General features: G+C 38.9%; 1 protein-coding gene across 1 annotated transcript in view; it reads right to left on the reverse strand.

Moving 5' to 3' along the window:
• The window catches only part of EOGT (EGF domain specific O-linked N-acetylglucosamine transferase), a 38,367-nt gene that overhangs the window by 7,772 nt on the left and 9,590 nt on the right, over nt 1–21,005 (reverse strand). Inside the window, exons 9-15 of the mRNA XM_023529709.1 lie at nt 18,804–18,910; nt 16,068–16,171; nt 11,180–11,272; nt 10,764–10,835; nt 10,505–10,591; nt 9,753–9,821; nt 2,160–2,221 (exon numbers count right to left, since the gene is read on the reverse strand). Coding sequence (XP_023385477.1) covers nt 2,160–2,221; nt 9,753–9,821; nt 10,505–10,591; nt 10,764–10,835; nt 11,180–11,272; nt 16,068–16,171; nt 18,804–18,910 — 594 coding nt within the window. The remainder of the gene's footprint in view (nt 1–2,159; nt 2,222–9,752; nt 9,822–10,504; nt 10,592–10,763; nt 10,836–11,179; nt 11,273–16,067; nt 16,172–18,803; nt 18,911–21,005) is intronic.

Genomic DNA, 21,005 nt, shown 5'->3' on the forward strand with positions numbered 1-21,005 from the left:
ATTTAAATCACATTCCACCATGACTATTTTTGACAATTTCAAGCCTACTCCAGTAATTAAAAACTTGATGACTCAATAATTTAACTTTTTGTCTAAGTAAACTCAGTTTCTAAAAAACTTATGCATTTATTTTAGAAGCAAATGTCATAGCTGTCTTGAATGGAAAATCAGTAGCACATGACATAAAACTGTAAAAATGGACATAATCGAACTAAAAAGTATTATTCAAATCTAGGTAAATACCATTGCAAGGTAAATTCTTTGTATTTATCGGAGACTGACACCTGCTCTCTCTTTACGAAAAACTAAAATTAGCAAGTGTTGAAGAGATGCTATGGTATACTAGCACCAAACCAAAATTTCCTTAAGATGATAAAATGATTTTTTAAAAAAGGAAATAAATTCCTCCTTGTGTGAGTTGTTATTCAATGCCATCTGAATAAGTAACACTATCTCAATAACACTAAGCATTTTCTTGCCTTTGCAACAGACTAATCCACAATTTTATGCACGTTAGGATTACAGAAGTGTCCTTTGAATTTAAGACACTGAAAGATGTTCAAACTCTGAACCAAAATCATTACCAAAAAAGTTCACTGAAGTGAGTCTGGGAAGAAATGCTGGAGTAAGGATAACACTCTGAATGAACATAATGGAATTAATCTCCCAGTCTTACTTACCCAAAGTAAAGAAAAATAAATAAACAGGATTATTTTGGATCTAAGAGGGGAAAGTGAATTTCCTCTTTGTCAGCTTCTCCTCTTTAAAGAGCTTCTTTCCACAGTACAACAAAAAGCCCACACTCACACAGGGAAAGGAGGACAACAGGCACCACTGTGTCTCGCACGAGGCACACGGGCTTCTGTTTGTCTAGGAATACCATCTGATGCTGAGGGAGGCGGGGGCACTCGCCCAGGTGAATACACCGTGGAGTCGCCAGTTACGAGAAACGCCTGTGGGTCAGGCCTCACAAATCTCCATGTAATTATGTTACTAACAGTGCTCTCAGACTGGCAATGTCTGAATTTACAGTCATTCCTCCTTTACCTGGGAAGCCCCTACATATGCTTAAAAGCGAGTCAATGACAGAGTTTCAGAAATGCCCTTCCCACTTTGTCAGCCTGATGCCCGACCCCTTCTTGCTTCCCATATTTTTCATGTGGCAATGAGGGTAGTCACCACGGCAGTGTAATTTGTAGGAATAGCTTTGCCAATCTGAGTGAGATGAGATAAAGTAAAGCATAATAGTAAGTCTCAATACATGGTAGCTGTTCTTACAATTGTTATTTATTTGTATTGAGTGTCTGAGGTATTCAAGACAAGAGCCTTGCCATCCTCTAAAACTGGATTCCTACTGCGAAGCCTGTGACCAGCCCATGGCAGGCACTCAATAAAGATTTGTTGTATGAAAACACAAATGTATGATGAGTGAAATGCAAAACTCCCATGCTTACCAATAAGTTTAAACCTGTCTAAATTAGGCACTCTCATCCTGGTAATATGTATATTTTTTAAAACTGAAAGTAATTAGTGTTTAATTTGGAAAACGGGACTATGATTGTGGGTGGACGAGATGAGAAGACAAATGTTTTCACCTTTCTTTTGGAACTTTCCTGTATGGCTTGAGTTTCCAATAAGAACCACCTTTACAGCATTATTGGTTTACATAGACTGGGGTCACTTAGTAAGTGATGCAACATTCTGTCTTTGTAAGCCCTTTACTGCATCAGAATTTTAAAAGAAACAAATTTTTTATATTTCAAAAACTTTCATATTATTTTATGACACTCAAATTATTTATATGTAACTAATTTTAGGTCAAAAGTTGAAACCTAGCAGCTACCAGGGTGAATTAGGCCTACAACATTTTTTTAAATTCAGAATTTGTTGCCAACTTAAAAAATTCAGAAATTTCTAATGAAAATCTGGATCGCTTCCCTTGAAAAAATGAGAATGAGCAACATCAGGCCCTGCACAGCTGAAGAACAACTGCCCCTGTGCCCAGGGTCTCCACTTGCCCACTTTTTTCACTGATGTCATCTGCTTGTCTTGACCAGGTCTAAAGTGCCAACAACTCCAGTTTGAAAAATCCTTTCTGTCCCCCATTAACTCATCCATGAAAAAAGATGACAAGTGTCGGCCCATGGGTGATTACTTACTTATACTTGTAATCGACAATCTGGACTTCAAATGTAGATACTGTTTTCAGTGCGTTTACAAGCTGGGAAAATAACAGAAATATTTAGAATTTCTTTTACTTCCTTCTCCTAGGATTTACTTTCCCCTGACTCTGCATTTCTTATTTCCCATGTAAAATGTTTTTCATGTATTAAATGTCCTTCAGGTTTATTGTTTTAACCCTAAACTGAGTTCAAATGTAACCTCCACCCCTTGGACACATTATGTCCTAAAATTCCACAGCACTGGGTTGTTCTGAGGCTGAAAGGAGACAGTTCAGGGAGCAAAGTGCTTGGCACAGAGGCAAACTAAGTTTTAGCTGTTATTATTACATTTACATTTACATATTACATTTGCTAGTCATTCCCTCAACTTTCAACATATACTTGCTGGGCACTTACTTTGTTCCAGACATTATGTTAAGAATTTTTTTTCTATCCATTACCTTATTTCAGACAAACCACTTTGGACCTTATCCTCTGAAAATATAAATTCTTGGCAGAAAAGCATTTTAAATCTTTCTACACAGAAAAACAATTAATTCTTCGAGCAAACAGAAAGTAAGAAAGCATCTTAATCTACTTTCAAAAACATAACTATGATTCTCTGCATCCTTCAGAATTAGGCCACCTTCATCCAACAGTGTGGATCACTGCTACTGAGAAATGTCTCCACTTGTATCCTGTCACCTTGTGGCATACAGTATGCTGCAATAGCAACATCAATGGTTACAAAAGCATCAATAACCTGTGCTGGCATTTCGAAGTGCTTTAGGTGTACGTCACTTAATCCTCATAAAAAATCATACCAAGGACGTATTAGCATTATGTTCATTTTGTAAATGATACACCAGAGGCTTAGAGAAGTTAAACAACTTTCCCAGAACTGCAACTGCAGAGCCACGTACATGTCGTTTCCTGTATCTAAAAAGACCTGGAGCCAAAGTTTAAACCTTGAATACACCATTTATGAGTAACACTTGTGAACCCTTCACTGCTTCCCCCACACGGAACCAAAGGACCGGGACATGACTGGAACCTAACACCAGAACGCTTTCAGAAGCAAAGGGTCCATTATCCAGGATGATCTGTTGCTGAAACCCCGTGAAATCCTGCCCCGAGACCTGGATCCGGGAAACAAATCTGAGTGGTGCCTCCTATCTTCTTGTCAGTAGACTTTGCACATAAAGCTTTTTTTTTTTTTTTCCTCAAAAGCTGATGCCATGGTATTGGCTTCTTTGTGTATAAGGCAGCAAGCCCCAGCTCACTAACAATTTTGGCAACCACAAAGAGATCTGGGTCTTGTGACCACCTGCCCAAGGCACGGTAGCCCCCAGCAGGACATGGGCCCTGGCAGCTGACCCTGAGTGGCCACCTAAAGCCGTTTGTCTAGAGGCTCAGCTGCTGGACTTCTGCTTCCCCCACCGTGGCACTCCAGGCTCCTAGGAGCTACTTTTTGCTTTCACTTTTGAGAAAAGAAACAGCTTCTGGATCAGATGTCTTTTGAGTAACCGCATTAAAATGTGCTCGTGCCCAAATTGTCTAGTAACCTCATCAGGATTGTGGGTTAGAGTCCCAGTCTAGGATCATGGGTTAGAATCTCCCCGGAGAGACAACATGAAAGGTTAGCCACTGAGGTACCCAAAAGATTGAGTTAGAGTCCCAGGGCTTGGATGTTTGAAAGAGTACTCAATCTACTTTACTGTGGGAGCATCAGCCTTATTTTGTGTGCATTTTGCTTTAGATTAAAGGTTCTGTATTTTTGTCACTCTTCAGCAAACCCTGAAGGAGCCGTCAGCGGCAGCCAGGCAGTCCTAACTCAGGGCAGCTATTTATTTCATTTCGACCATACCGATGGAACGCTTGCTCAATTACCAACTGGAGGTCAGCCCTCCCCATCTTGAGTGCATTGAAGGTGTGTGGTGCTGGCAAGGATGAGCCAGGGTCATCAGCTGGCCCCCACTGAGAAGAGTCAAACTCAGGATCCGAAGCATTGTGGTGAGTTCAGATACTGTAACCCTATATTAACTGGCTTAAAAGTAGGAAGTCATTAACCCTTAACCTAAGCTAACAATATATTTGATATCTTTTATTGTCACTTTGGGTAAATGGATAATTTAATATTGTTTCATAGTGATAAACGATCTTTTTGGTCAAGTATGTTTGACAAAATGCCCATGGTTTGGGTTTTAAAAGGAGACATTTTCTCAACCTGGAAATGGCTATGGGTTATTCCAGTAGGCCCCTGGAATGCCTCAAAGATTTGTTCTCTCTCTCCCTAGTAAAGGGAAATTTTAAACTAATTAGGACTGTTTAATATACTACAATTACACGGGAAGCTTTGTCAAATTCTTTATTTCTTTAATAATTCTAGTTGCTATCTTAAAATGTTAAATATTATTGTAATATATGTTCAAATTTCTTGGTCAATTGAATATTGAAGGCAGGACTCAGAAGTAAATTAAGAGTGTCCACTTAGAAGATGTTGTGTGAACCCCACCAGTGATGGGCTCAGACAGCACCAGGCTGGGAGCCCCTTCCTTGGTCCCTGGCCTTGGCTCCTGCTGTGGCATTGCTATTGCCAAGGCCAGCCCCAGGGCTCAGCCCAGGCTGGGGCAGTTCTGAGCTCCATGCAGACTCCAGACTGGGTTGTGGATTCCTGGGCTCTGCTCGAGAAGCGCCAGCCCTACCCCCAGCCTGATAATGGGACTTTGAAACAATATCCTTTGGAGAGGTGTGTGAAAGAAGGTATAAAGCCTCTGATAGTTACCTTTCTTAAATGCCAATTAATCTGACCTTGTCAATCCCCATATAACACTCTCATCCTGCTGGTGCAAAAACCTGGGGCCAGAAATTATCATTTTGTACAGGATTTGAGAGTCATAAACCAAATTGTAGAGAACACAGCTGGTGGTGCCAAATCTTTATATTTTGCTTACAACTTGATTTGGAGACCTTTGCTAGTTTACATTTCTGGACTTAAAAGATGCCTTTTACTGCATATCCCTAAGTCCTGAGTCCCAGGAACTGTTTGCCTTTGCATGGGACGGTCCAGAGACGAAAATGAAACAACGATGTTGCGGAATGGTAACTCCCACAAGGCACAGCCATGGAAAGACTGAAAAGATGCTGGGGCCCTCAGAAATTAGAAGCTTGATGGAGGCCTCAGTCTACAGGAAAGACTGAAAAGCTGAATATGTCAAGAAATCACGTTAACTTGGGGTAAGGTCTTATTGGCTGCCCTGCTTAGGGTAACAGTAGGCCCCAGAAGCAAGTTCCAGTTGGGCCTTATGAGGTATTATATGGGAGACCCTTGCTTGAGCATACTGTACAATTTAGATACTCTAATATGTGTGTAGTCTCTAGGTGCTACTTTATCTGCTCCTCAAGGCTTGTAAAAACCATCACCGTGAGGGTCAGCCTCAGCCTAAGTGTAATGGACCCAATGAAGTCCCTCTAGTGTTACTTTTCAAATGAAACAGGATGACTGAGAACCCTCTAGACAGGAAGAGGAGATGTGAACATTTCAAAAGTATACTGCTTCTGCCGAAGGGGCCAGACCAGGCCTGTATAAACCTAAATTATCTATCTTAACTTGCTATTATTTTGGTTTAAACAATGTCTTACTTTCCTAGTTGTGAGAGTTGCTTGTATAGCCCTAGTAGTCTACTTTCTCCTGCTTTCTTGCACTCTTCCTGACTGACTTTGTCCCCTTATCAGCAGAAAGTAGCTAGAGCAGGAAGTACTTATTCCCCAAGACTGAGGAATGAATAACAAAAAGGGGAGATTTGTAAGTGCAGAACCAGCTCAAACTGTTCCTATCCTGTTTCTGACAAGACCCAGAACCAAAGTTATACCACTTAGGTGTAACACTTGTGAACCCTTATCAGGTTCTCTGCCCCCCACTTCCCAGAGAACCAGAGGACCAGGACATGACCAGAACCTGAATACCAGAACCCTTTCAAAAGAGAAATGTCTGTTGTCCAAGCAGATGCAGTTATGAAACCCCTTAAGTCTTGCTCTGAACCCTAGATCAAGGGGATAGATTTGAATGGTGCCTCCTATCTCCCTGCCAGTCGATTGTAAATAGAGCCTTATCTTTTCTCAAAAGCCAATGTTATAGTTTTGGCTTCTATGTACATCAGGCAATGAGCCCTTGCTCAGTAACAGGATCTCCTGGCTAGCCAATGTCAGAGACAGAACTAAATCTAGGTCATCTGTCCCCAGAACCTGTGTTCTTAGTGCATTCTACTCTCCTGCTTACAAAAAGTAACAGGCAGTAACCAAAATCCAATCCCCGACCCCATCTCTGTCTCTGTCTCTGTCTCTGTCTCTCTGTCTCTCTCTGTCTCTCTCTCTCACACACACACACACACATGAGCATGCACAGTCATAAAATGAAAGTTTTTCTGTCTAGACAACCCTTGAACTCCCATGAATATACTGCTTACATCAAGAAGTTAAAGGGCTGAGGATATAAGATTAGAATTCTGTTTTACAAGAGGGAACTAATCAGAGGGCAGGAGCCCTGGTCTTGTAATGAGATGGGACCACATAAAAAGAATTGTGTGTTTCAGAGTCCCGTGGCAAGCATGCCCTTTTCCACAATTTCTATTCATTCCAGCGAAGTAGCCATATCCCTCCTGACATGATTATTCTGACCCTGAGGTTGGGCAGGATTGCACAAACTGTCACTTAACAAGGGCATTTGGATTTTATTGTCTATTCATGAGTCAAGGTATAATCCCAGGTGCTTTCTTCTCTGCCTGGTAGCTGCCTTTTCAAGTGATGCCAACCCTGACATGAAAAGTAGCCAGTTAGGTGCTCTTTGGCTTGGAGCTGGGAGCTGAATTACCAAATCTCACCTTTGGGCAACATCATTTGGGCAATGTGCACGACTGAATGTGAAAACACTCATGACGACTGAATGTGAAAACGCTCATGACTGCACTGTAGCACCCACTGGCAAGACCTCCTTTCTACTGGACTTTCCAGTGGCTTGATGCTGTTCCTTAACCCCACCCCTTCCTGAGAGACTGGGAACCATGGTGGGTCAGCCTCCTCTAAGAGCTACTTGTGTTAGAGGGCACAGTATTTTGGTTAAGAAGCAGGCTCAGACCCTGACTGCCTTGGCTCACCCCCATTACTCTATTCGCTATGGGTCACCTTAGGCATGTTAAATCTCTATGCTGCAGTATCTTTGTCTAGAACAAAGAATGGTAACAAAATACCTACCTCATGAGTTTGCTGGGAGGGTTGGGGGACATGCCTGGGAAGCACATGGTAATATGTTTGGCACATCATCAGCACTCAATGTGTTACCTCTACCAATACACACTATTATTCTGCCTGCTCATGAGGCTTCCCATCCGTCTACCCCAACATTGCACTACTTGATACATTTTTATTTCCAGGACTGTAAAACACGCACACATTGCTCATATCTTTCAATGCCTCATTACACCATATGTTCATGTCCTCCATCACCCATATGGGTCTAAAGAAGAGATGCTAATTACATAATTTCGATCTGCCTGTTAGGCAACCAAATTAATCTGTGTAAAACATTTTACCCATCAAAACCTGCCTACTGCCATCCTACTACATTTTTCCCATCTCCAGTTCACTGAAATGCTTAAGTTCAAAGCCCAGGAGTTCACACTTGATTCCTACTACCTTTCCTGCCCTTACCTAATACACTAACTGTACATTCCAGCAGTAAGTATCAAAGGCTCTAACTACAAGATACATCTTGAATCCATTTATTTTGTGACATCTACTGTCATCACTTTCGTCTAAACTCTTATTGGAACCTTAGCAACAGCTCTTAATCAATCTCCCTGGCTCCTACTCTTGCAGCCTGAGTGATTTAAAAACAAATAAGTCAGTTCATGTCTCTCCCTCTGTATTCATTTTCTATATGCTGCTATGACAAATTACCACAAACTCAGCATCTTAACAACACAATTTATCCTCTTACAGTTCTGTAGAAGTCTGTCACAGTGAGAAGGAAGTCCCACTGGGTTAAAATCAAGGTGTTGGCAGGGCTGCACTGCTTCTGGAGGCTTTTGGGGAGAATGCTTGGCTTTGCAAGGTTCTAGAGGCCATCTGCACTCCTTGGCTAGAGGCCCCTTCTTCCTTCTCCAAAGCTAGCAACCTTTTTGTTTGTTTTGCTTCTCTCTAGTCCTGTTTCCATCATCATGTCTTTTTTTTTTTCTACCTCCTTTCTTCACTTTTAAAGAGGTGCTGAACTGAGATCTCATCAGTAAGAAGAATCCAGCTACAAAAAAAGCTTTCCAGGCAGAGGCAAAGGTTCTCAGGTGGAGTGAGCGTAAATCCCATTTGTGACTACACAGGACTCACCTGGATAGTTCTGAATGATCTCTCCATTTCAAGGCTGCTGATTAGCAACCTTAATCCTGTCTGCAGTTTTGAGTTCTCTCCACCATGTTCCCTAAACCTATTCACAGGTTCCAGGGATCAGGACCTGAGTCTCTGAAGGGCCATTATTTCACCTACCACACCCTGCTTAAAACTTCACAATGGCTTCCCCTCACACTGGAATAAAGTTAGTCTTCTCATCAAAGGCTATGGGGCTGATAGGATCTGTGACCTCTGCACACCACGCCTGACCTTTCTCATTTCTTCTGATATCACTCCTATCTCTCTTGCTGTGTTAAAGCTCTGGACACCAGAGGACATTTGCTTCTGCCTGGGAGCTCTTTCCTTGGCTAGCTTCTTCTCTGATCAGGTCTTAGCCCTCAGACACCTTGCCTGACTGCCTCTCCCTTCTGTCTGCATCCCCAGTCTCTATTGAACTACCTTGTTTTACTCCCTTTGTAGCGCTTATCACTACCTAAAATCACCTTAGAGACCTGTTTACTTTTCTTGCCTGTCTCACCTGGAGAGTATAAGCTCCATGAGGGCAGGGCCTTTACCAGTCATATTCTCTACTTCAGCTCCAAGGCCTACAACTTGGCCCAGCACATGGCGGGAGTTCAATACATTTCTTGTGGAATAAATCTTACTATTTTGAGTACATCTTCCAGCCATGCTGTTCTAGGCATGGTGATCTTATTGACAGCAAACATAATTTATGAGTTTATGCTGTTGAAATGAGTTTGGGAGTCCAACAGGTAAATGATTCCTAGGACACACAGTCATGAAAAGGATGGAGACTTCCAACTTAATCTGCCGCTGAAGTTCACAGTGTTGCCACATGCCATCAACCGTTTCGCAAAAGACACTCTCATATTTTTGCTGTCAATTTTTCTAAAAGAAGAATGTTTGGCAACTCATGGCAGTAAGGGCAGGACTCGAAGACAGTTTTTGCTTCTTTTCCCACTATGAGTTGGTACAAATGAATATTTACAGTAAGGCAAAGCCAGTGTGGGGATGGATGGTTTGATGCCTTTCGGTAAAAATCCAAAAAATGGACTGGGCATAGCCATCAAACTTTTCTAAAGGCTAATAATTTCAAATCAAAACACTTAATGCAATGCGAAAAAAAAAGCACAATAGTCACAGGAAGTTAAATTCAATATGATGATATTAAAAATGCATACCAAAACTAACCTCATTTTGGTTCAGTATCTTCCGGTACTCTGTGCTCCGTGCAAGAATGGTGACTCGAATTTTTCCATCCTGTAATCAAAAAGAAAAAGCAAAATAATGCTGTGTATGCCTGGACAGATGAATGAATACCTGAACCTAAAATGTGATTTTCACAAAGAGATGAAACTCTATAAGGACACATTTATGGAACTTTTTTTTAAAAAAGCCTGGTTCCTTCACAGTTCTCTCAGGGAATAAAAATGCATCTACTTTTGCCACAAAAGATAAAACCTGTTCATGACACTTCTGTTTGGTTAGTTGGGTAGTCTTTTTCAGCAGAGGTTGTGCGACTTAGGGACTTAGGGGAAGATGGAGCGATATGGCAAGAGAAAAAGAAAAGGAGAAGCACTTTCTTTCACTATCCCTAGTTTATCTTTCATAGGTTGTTGACATCTGATTTCAGATTACTCGAGGTCAGAAGTTGTTAACACAGAAAACGCTGTCGTCTAAGTATTTCTTTTTCTGCAAAGGTGGTATTGATTTTTATTCAGAGTGAAAAGTCAAGCCCACCTCAGAACTCATAATGCAGTTAAGTCCTCAACATTACCTCATAGGTTCTGTGACTTTAAGCAAAATGGCATATAACAAAACCAATGTTACCCCAGGCTAATTGAATAAACAAGAGTTAAGTTCCTACGGCATCTCATCAATGTTATAACAAAATGGCACTGAATGAAACAACATTATTTGAGGACCTGCTGTGTATTCATTACCTTGGGTCCCTCTTGTGTGATGTTTAGTCTGTGTAGAACATGCTGAGAAAATGCCCTGAACAAGCCAGTATTTTGACAGCCAGATATCTAGAACAAAAACAATAGTTCATATTACAATGAGTATTTGTATATACTACTGAAGATAATCTCAAGTCATATATAAATGTTATCTTTAAATTACCAAGAATAAATTCTATAAATTATCAAGATAATTCTTTAAATTATCAAGAATAAATTCTACAATAAATAACATGCTTACCAGAGGGGTGTTATAGAACAGTCCATATCTCATCCTGGGGAGTAGTGAGAAAATAGCTTCTTTAAAACATACCTAACAATGAAAATATTTTAAAAGGTAAGAAAAGACAATTTGTACCCTTCACACTGAAATAGCCCTTATAATTACAGAAAATCAATTTTAAGTAACATCTATTTTACATTAAAATATTTTGAATAGCAAACTATTTCATTCAGGTGACATTCATGTTTTTGGAAAAGCTATGGAAAAAATGTTTTTAAAAGCTTCATGGTAAATAACAATGAGGATTCCAGTTGTAAAAAGAGAAAAGTCAGAAATTAATGATAATGGCTAATAGAAACTCATATTAAGTATTTACTTGATGAGTGATCTGCAATGACAATTATTTACAGACATTTCAGTAAAATTTCCAGTACCCTTTTGGAATCATAGGTTTTCAAATGTATAACATCATAATCAGTAAATGCTTTCCATGTGTCAGAGAACAGATCACCATATCCATAAGAGCTCTGAAAATAGAAACACAATAAGTTAGGGCAATAAAAAGAGTCAACATCGCTTTTCAAGAATGCACAATGTACCCACATTAGCTTGTTAGTGTTAAGAACTAACGATTCTAAACAAGCTCATAAAATCCATATAAGAAAAATAGAATTTTTATCTTGGGATGGAGTAAGTACCTAATTTGATATAATATCAACAAAAGTAATCACCGCAATTATAATTTTAGTCTGCTAGACGTATTTTGTTTTTCCACCCTAGTCTTTTGTATTTACATGTCTGAAACTGTAGTTTTATGTGTGTGTTTTCTATCCAAATTACAGATATACACAACACATACATACACCACCATCTATCCACACTTTGATATGCTCAGCCAGCAAAAACCATCTGCGTAAATAGAATACGCCTTTGGAAATAAACTTTAGAGCAAGAAAACGCCTTCAAAGCTTTAACGTTAGAAATACAATGTATGTAACGCTATGATCTATCCATTGTCTATTGAGTAACATAATTCTCCACTAACATTAATGAGAGTAATAATAATAATAATAGCGTCTTGCAAATTCCTGTCGCAGACACTAAGCACTTGACATTATTAACATATTAAACCACCCCACAAACTTAATAAGCTAGGTAATATCCTCATTTTACAGATGAGGAAACTGAGACACAATTTAAGTAATTTTCCAAAATCGTAGAGCTGGTATATTTGCAGGGCTGGGATTAAACCCAGAGTGTTTGGTTCTGGACTCCATGTTCATAACCTCTGTAGGGCAGTTGCCTCTCAGCAAGAACCAGTTCTTTCTAGTACATTTACCAAATGCATCTCATTTCTAAAAAGGAGAAATTAATTATGCGCTCCATCAGCTAAAGGAAAAAGATCAATTTATTTTAAATTGGTATAACTTAGATTGAAAAATTCAGCCAACAGAAATAAGAAACGTATTGTAGGATTACAGTCAAGGTCTCAGCTGATTATACATTTTATTCATTATGTTCGTGTCTTTTTATCCTATGGCATTTTCTTTTTTCAGGTTATGAAAATTTTATGTTGCACATTTTAGAGTTATTTCAAAGTTATTGAGATCTGTTAAATGTGATGATAAAAAAAAAAAAAATGCCTTCTTTGGCTGCTTCTCTACTGCCATTCTAATAAAGGCCCTTCACAACACCATCACAAGTGAAATGTTTCTGTTCTGGCTCAATAAGAAATAAGGGGCAATTAAAAGAAGTGACTCTAGACAGATAGTTGAGATAAAATACCTCAAATAAAATAGGATATTTTTAAAAGGAAAATTTAATTACAAAATATATTAATCCTCATTGATCCCTTTTCAGGATAATCATGTATTATTTAGTAATAACCACCTTTAGAAGCTTCTTTTCCATGTCCTTCAAATTCAAATGATCTGTCATGAGGGAAGGAAGGACTTCTTTCTAGTCTCTTATTGCAAAATATTTGGATATTTTTAAAAATAACACTTCCTCCTGTGCACGTGTCAAATTTAAACATGCATATAACCTATAACTTAGAATTTCTACTTGTAGAAATCTATCCTACAGGAATGCTAGGATGAGTGTGTAAAGACATATGTATATGAGAAGGATGTTCACTGTAGCATTTCAGCAAACAGCAAAGAACTGGAAACAAACAACGTGATCTGAGTGGGTCGGGGATAAATGCATACATGCTTGCTAGTGGTATTCTATTCATCGAACAGAATACCACTAGCAAGCAATAACCCTAAATGTACTGACCTGGAAATATGTCCATGACATAATATTAAATTAATAATATGAAACAGAGTATATTTTCTATAAAAATATATTTACATTTATTCAAATAAAAAGTTTAACAAGGGACTCTCATATGATAACTGCAATTACCTTTATGGAAAATAGAGAAGAGAAATAATTTTTTTAACATTATATACTTCTGTGTTGTTTGAACTCATTATAACCAGATATTACTTGTGTAATTAAAAATAATAAAACTAAATTACTTTTCAGTGCAAGAAAATATGGAAAGCTTCCAGCAATCCCCGCCTTTTAGTAATTCTGTTAATAAGAGCAACCCTTCTATGCCTAGAAATTCTGCAGAAGTGTCCATTAATTCATGTCAGGTTGGTGGCCTTACCCATCCCACCAAGGAAGCCATATGCCTGAAGGGAGAGGCCAAACTGCTAAACTTTGCAGGGGCTAAAGGGAAGGCCTCATAGGCCTCTTTCTGGGCACAGTTTGTGAAAGGTCACTAAGACCTGAACTGCAGCCAAAGCCACTTCTCTGCCCTTCTCCTGGCCACACAGATTATCTGAGGCCTTGAGGACTGGCTCTGAGGCACCACTGTCCACTATCAGGGATTCAAATCACAGTCAGCCTGGGAGTCATAGTGTTGTTTTATTCAAGACCTTACCAGCAAAAGAGAAAAGTCAGTGGCCACATAACACCTTAACACTATCCCCGTCCAACCTTCAGAATTCTGTGGGCCTCATTTCTGGAGCAACCCTGCAGACCTGCCTGTCCTGAGAAGCTGAATGAGCAACTAGTAAAGGCCTCTCTGACCAAGACACAGGTTTAAAATGGAAGCACAGAGAGCAGTAGAGGAGGGAGGTAACATCAGGGCACCCAACCTGCTGGGCTAAATACTACCTGTGTGTCCAGGCCAGTCGCAGTCCAACTGCCCTGACATCATGTGCCCCGTTACCAGAGTAACCTGGGAACTTCGTGCGGGCTGTGCATCCCATTTACTCCAACCCAGCAGACACAGAGAAGGGAGAGTTGGAGAAGTTGGCTCAGTTTAACTTAGTTCATTTGAGGAAGACATGGAAAAGCAAGCAACAAGATATAAAGAAGCTTCTGGAAAGTGTCTGGAAAAATTTCCATCAATCTAACTGGTTCTGCACGGAACTGTAGGGAGGCTACAAAGCACTGTGGTTTCTGAACATTGATCTGGGGTTAGACTTCCTGGACAGGAACCCTTGACTCCGCCCCTTGCTGACTGTGTTACTGTAGAACAGCCCAGAGCCTCAGATTCCTCATCTGTAAAATAAGCTAATAAAAACTCTCGTCCATGGAGGATTGTGAGCATTAAATGAGAACATCAGGTATCGTTTTCTAAAAAGCACAATCACCTTGAGTTAATCATTCAAGGCTACCTATGGCTGGTGACTGTGGCCTAGAAGCACTTACACAAAAAGAAGAAAGGGACTGTTGTGATCTTTGCTCACAGAAACATTTTCAGAAATGTAACTGTGTTAGCAATAAAACTGGAACACAATGGGACACATAAAAACGTGCAAGGAGGGAAACCAAAAGTGAGCATTAACATGCTAAGAATTAAAGAATCAATTCTCATCTGACTTCAAATCAAACGACTTTCTAGGCAGCTCGACTATGAACTTCATATAAGTGAAAAAGTATTAGCAAAACCATTTCCCCTTCTGCACAAGAATCTGACCTTCAGTTAACTATCTAGCTCTGCTCTCTCAGGAAATGAAGACAGCACATGTCAACTGTGTTTCTAGGTACAATTACTTATGATTTAAAAAGATGCTTGATAGGTAAATTGCACCTGGACTGGGAAAGGGTACACTGACTCTTATGACTGGCTGGATCTCTTATGGGGATCCTGGGGCTTTGCCAATGGAGTTGTCCCAGGAGATTCTGTATCTGCCCCAGATGGATCCCATCTCCTCGCACTTGAGCTGTGCTGTGTGCGCTGCTAGAAGGACTCCTTCAGAAAGAAATGCCTAATGCTGCCCTGCCAGCAAGCTGTGGTTCTCCTGTAATAGCGTTCTGAATAGACTCATGTTGAGAGGGAGGCCAACGAGTCTTGTGACTTAGAATGTTTAGCTGAACCTTAGATGACTTCTTGCGGGACATTCCACCTTCCCAGTTTAGACAGCCTCTCTCACGTATACAACAAACCACACGTTCTTATCACTGTCTTTGTCATAGGGTAACATTCACAGCACACATGCTGTGTGTCAGGCATTGTGACTATTCATACACTATATGGTTTATGCTCAAAATGACACTGAAGTAGATACTATAATTATCCCATTTCACAGTTGCCCCAGTACTGGGCAACTCTTGGTGGGGGTTACCTTGGCAGGTGGAGGGGCCAATATGGAAAAAAGCAGGGAAAAGGCAGGAAAAGAAAGACTGGAAGAAAAAAAAAGACAACACTAAAAACAAATAAGCAAATAGTGGGTGTAGTATTTATGTGCACGACCAAGTCTTGCCCTGTGTAGTGAGCTAATACACATGGCACAATTGTCATGACACAAGCAGCAAGAGGAAAGCTGCAGGTAAGCAAAGGTAGACAATAATTACAGCAGGACAAACTGTAAATACAGGCAAGCTGCTCCACGTGAGCCATGCAGGGGCGTGGAGTGGTCAGAGGTCAATAGAACGACAGTCTTCATATACTTGTCTCAGAGGAACACTAAGCACAAGTTTTTGGTCTCTGGAGTTCCACCTGCCCAAAGGTGGAAAAAAAATCTTCCACTGCCTCACTCTAAAATTCAAAGAACCAAGGTATGTATACCTACCTATATGTATACATACATATGTATACATACATGTAAATACATGTACACAGACACATTCTGCATATGTTTATTTAAATGTGTGTGTATTATATGTATACATACATGTAAATACATGTACACAGACACATTCTGCATATGTTTATTTAAATGTGTGTGTATTAGAAAATTCTATTTCACCACATCAGAGTAACAGATTTATTGAGCAAAGCAAAGATAGAGCTGAGGCTTATAGTATACTCTCACTTACCGTGTCCCACATCACAATGTACACATCTGTACTGAATGAATTATTAACGTGCTGAGTAATATAAAGATTGATAAAGTCACAGAAGTGGTGATACATGTTAACACCTAGTATTGGAAAAAAGAAATCCAAATTAATTAAGTCCAAAGAACAAATGATTATACAGTTTTTATTCTACCCCATCTATTTATAATGTGATAGACTTTTAGCTGAAATAAATGGGAAAAAGACAAGTTTTTCTAAACATGAAATCTTCTATACTCAGGTAGTACTCAATTTACAGATTGACTGGGTTCGAAAATTCACTTTAAAATTGGTTACTTAGAAATCAGGAATACATTTTCCCCCCATATACACTAAGTAACAAATGATCATAAATTTCCCAGAGATAAGTAACTAAGTAAGTAAGTAAATAAATAAATAAATAAATAAATAAATAAACAAAACAGTCTATTTAGCTCAAAATTGCATAGAATTATAGGCCCATAAAGACTGATTGTTATGTTTTACGATCATTTATTTTAAAAAATCAATTAGCCGACACCTATTCATCATAGAACTATTGAAAATGATGGCAACTATTAACATTTTGTATCTTTCATTTCTGTCTCTTTTTTTCCTATTTAATCACTACAGCATTGCTTTTTGGAAAAAAGGGCTGAAGGGCTAAAGTCATTTAAAAGAGTTGAAAGTCTCATGTCCTAATTGAAAGAGCATGAACTTCAGAATCAGAACTGGGTTGAATCCCAGCTCAGCCATTCACGAGCAATGTTCTCAGATAAAAGTACCTAAGCTCTCTACTAGAATCAGGAAATCATTATACTTAGGTGCCAGCTTTGTTAGGAGAAATGCAAAGATTATCTAAAATTACCCGGCCCCAGAGCTGGCACATAGTGAAACAATGAAGATGAGCTGGTCCTGCTGGGTCAGAGAAGCCTGGAGCACAAGTGCTGCTATTTGTAAGTTCCTAAGTCCATCATTAAAAAGAACCCCCCGAAACAAACAAACAAACAAACAAACAATTCATATTCTTTTGAATTCTTATGAATTCATATTCATATGTTTATTAAATAAATAAATAAACATTCATATTCTCTCTCCCCCTCTCTCTCTCTTTTGCTAACTTAGGTGTGCAGGACGCGATATTCAACCTGGAAGTGAGCAAATCTAAAATGGATGAAATTCCAAAAATTGATATTTAAACATGCACCTTAAAGGGGGAAAATGATGAATGAAAGAAAATCAGTGACTCTTAAAAGTAGAAATCATAAAATATTCTGACTTTAATCCCACCGTAAATAATAATGTTGTGTGCCAGAAAATAAGTGCTAAAAAATACTCAGTTATTTTTAGAGTGGTATATTAGATGAATATTTGGAGGGGCTCCTTTTTTCTCCCAGAGAAATCTCAGCAAAGAACATATTTTCAAATAAACGAAAAAAAGAAAGTTCTTTTCCAATTCCCCTTACCCCAGGTGAGCACATCATGCACATTAGCTTCCCCTGAATGTATCATTCCGCAGGTTCATAACATTTCTCGAGGAAGGCGGCATGCACAAAATACTTGGTGCTATGAGGATTTATAAATGAAAAAGAAAGCGCAGGTTCTGTCCTAAAGAAATGTGCCCCCTAGTGAGTCTTGCTCTGCAGAATGCTCATTTTCTCAAGGAAAGAGTTAATATGAAAAGGAAAAGTTAACAGCATAAGTTAGAAGAAAAAAGTAGTTATGAATATAGTTATGAATATGAAATGGCATATATCTACCATGGTCTATTATACCTACTTTACATACTTCATTGTTTAAGTATCTACATAAACTGAACAGTTCACACATACTCACTCTTTTATAGACAGATCACAGTGTTTTCTTTGTCCCTTTTTAATTTGCATATTTAAAAAATGAGTCAGGACCTCAAACAGTATTTTTACTTGCTCTTATTTCGAAAACTTAAACTTGTCTGATTTCTGAACCTAATACTTTGTAATATAAAAATTATGACTTCAGAAGGCAAAGCACATTAAAAATATGATCAATAAATTATAGTAAGTCTGAAATATTTGTGACAGAGGGCTCTCTATATTTCACTGTAAGCCCAGCCTCTCATGTATTTTGATACTGTATGACATCTTCATCTCTTATGATGAGAGAGATAATGTAGTAGAATTCATGTTTCTCCTCTCCAGGAAAACCAGTTCACAAAGTTAAAACTGTGTTTGCAAGCTGAAAGAAGCAATAGACATAAATGGAAGAAAACCATTGTAATTTTAACTTTTTACCAAGAATAAACTGCAGAGCTGATGTTCAGAGGAATTTTAAGTTCATTTCAGTCATGGAAACAGTATCAGAAAGTTTGCCACAAGAGGTCATTGGCGTTCCTTCACCACTCACAGTACATAAAAGGCTTTTGAAAAAATGTCTAATGAGGCACAATCTAAACCAAGTGATTAGAGAAAGGAGATGGGGGGTAAACTTAGTTATAAAAAGTATACATATACCTTTTTCTCTCACCTTCTGATTGAGTCATTTGATACAAATGTGCAGATTTCTTCTAAAATATCAAAGGTATTAACTAATGAGAAATTCAAACTAGTTCACTTCTTCAGATTAGAAAGCAGAAAGTAAAACTGTTTAATGTCATGCTGCTTCCCCAAGCCATAAGAAATCACTACATAGACATGATATAAAAGGATCAAAGCCTCATTAACTAATAAATAAATAACAGACAAATTAACTTCTCACCTGCATCCAACTTCATGAAATAGGTTGGTTTTTCAATAACAATGTCACATTTAGCATTGTCTAGAGGTCTGAAGTTGAGCTGTGTATAGCTTTGGAGCTCAGCAAACCTGGAAATATGAATTGGGAGAAGTCTTCAAAGGGATTCTCTTTACCTTCTACTACACTGTAACTTCAGATCTGTTCATTAGAGTGATTCTATTTCTAGAATAAGCTCTTAGGAATACATGTGAGATTTCTCAAACTTACTAACATAACTGGATACTTATTTTACTGTTGAGATATGAACAAAAGTGATTTTAAATTTCAATGCAAGGCCCAGATCTTCAGAGCACTAGCTCCTCTGGGACCATGCGTAATAAATTTGAATTCTCCTTCAAAAGAAAAAAAATTTCAGTGCAAGATACACTGGTAACTTGCCAGACAAAGAAGAAATATGCACATTGAGCTGGCTAAATAATCTACCAGTAAAGTGGGAAGATTCAAAAAGATTCCTGTAGTCTGACAAGGCTCAGAAGCAACACTGACCCAAAAGATCTCTTGTGATGGACTGCTTGGATTCTGAGAAAGAAAGCATTGAAAGAATTATCAAGTGTCTCAGAACAGCTAAGCTTCCCAGAAGTGGGGAAAGTGTTTTTCTCAGAAATGTCTTTGGAAGCCACATGACACAGGTTTCTTCCACACAAAAGAAGACAATCAGAGGCATGTGGCAAGAGAGAGTTAGCCTAAAGATCGTTTCTAACATGTCATCTTTTAAACTACGTCTGATGTAAAACAAATATCAGACAGATCCTTTTAAAACACACACGATGCTGAAATATGGCGGTTTCAAAAATATGTATGCAAATCTTTGATATTTCTTCCTTCATTAAAGTAGAGATTAATTCCCTCCTCTTTGAGTGTGGACTAGACTTGGTGGTTCACTTAGAATGAACAGAAGATGGCAGAAGCTATGGTGTATCAGAGATTAGGATATGTAAAGGCTAAGTCCTCCATCTTGGGGCGTGCTCTCCCTCTCCCTGCCCCCTGCTTTTAAGCCACTGTGCTCTAGGGGAAGCTGGCTGCCATGCTGTAAGCAGCACTAGGGAGAGGCCCACATCGCAAAAAAATGACATCTCTGGCCAATCGCCAGAGAGAAACTGAAACTTATGTGAAGATTAATTAACAGAAACCTCATTTAAACTGGAGTTGGAAGGGCCTGAAGTGGGAACTCTTATGTGCTACTCACTGTCAATTACTCCAAACAGGAAGACAGTACTTTCCATCTTCAAGAGGAAGATGTTTACTACTCTCCTACTCCAACAGTAAGAAGGAGGAATTTCTCACTTAAGAACCTACTCAACCAATGAAAGACTTACAACTCATCCAATGAAAAGCCACTATACTTCGAATTCCTAGTTTCCTCCAATAGGCTCTTTGTTTACAACGGCGCCTCTAAACTCCCTGTTTCCTCTATAAAATAATGTTCCTCTCCTTTGTCCTCTAGGCTTGGGCATGGTTCACTTTTAGACTGCATGTCCTTAATTGCAATTCCTTGTTATTTCCAAATAAACCCATTTTTCTGGAGAAATAGCGAGCTATTTGTTTAAGGTTAACACTTATGAGTGAGCTTAGAAGCAGATTCTCCAAGCCCAGTTAAATCTAGAGATGGCTACAGCCCTTGTTAACGACTGGACTGTGATTTTGTGAGAGCCTCTGAGCTGCAATCACCCAGCTCAGCTGCCTCCAAATCCTGATCATCAGAAACTTTGTGAGATAATGAACATTTGTTGTTTTAAGCTGCTAAATTTTGGAGCAATTTGTTACACAGCAATAGATAATAAATACACATATATTCTACAGTATATTTTAGAAAACTTGTTACATGGCAATAAATAACTAATACAAACACACACTAGGAAACTACCAAGTGGAATCAGATATCAAAATGTACTAGGAATCAAAATGCCCACTAGGAAATAGGAACTCCTATTGCAAAACTCTATTAAGGAAGTTGCTGCATTGCAGACCGCAGAATGCCATACAAAAGTATGCTAGATTATTGCCCTGAAGGGTTTGCTTAGGATGACCATTTGACCTCAAAAATTAACATTATATAAGAGTATTCTAAGTGACTTGTGATACTGTGATTTATAATACATATATTTGGTCTTCATCTCCATTTCTGGCACAGAGCTTCTAAAACCCTTGGGATTTCCTAAATGA

The sequence above is a fragment of the Pteropus vampyrus genome, unplaced genomic scaffold, assembly GCF_000151845.1.
Source record: "Pteropus vampyrus isolate Shadow unplaced genomic scaffold, Pvam_2.0 Scaffold41, whole genome shotgun sequence".
Lineage (NCBI taxonomy): Eukaryota > Metazoa > Chordata > Mammalia > Chiroptera > Pteropodidae > Pteropus > Pteropus vampyrus.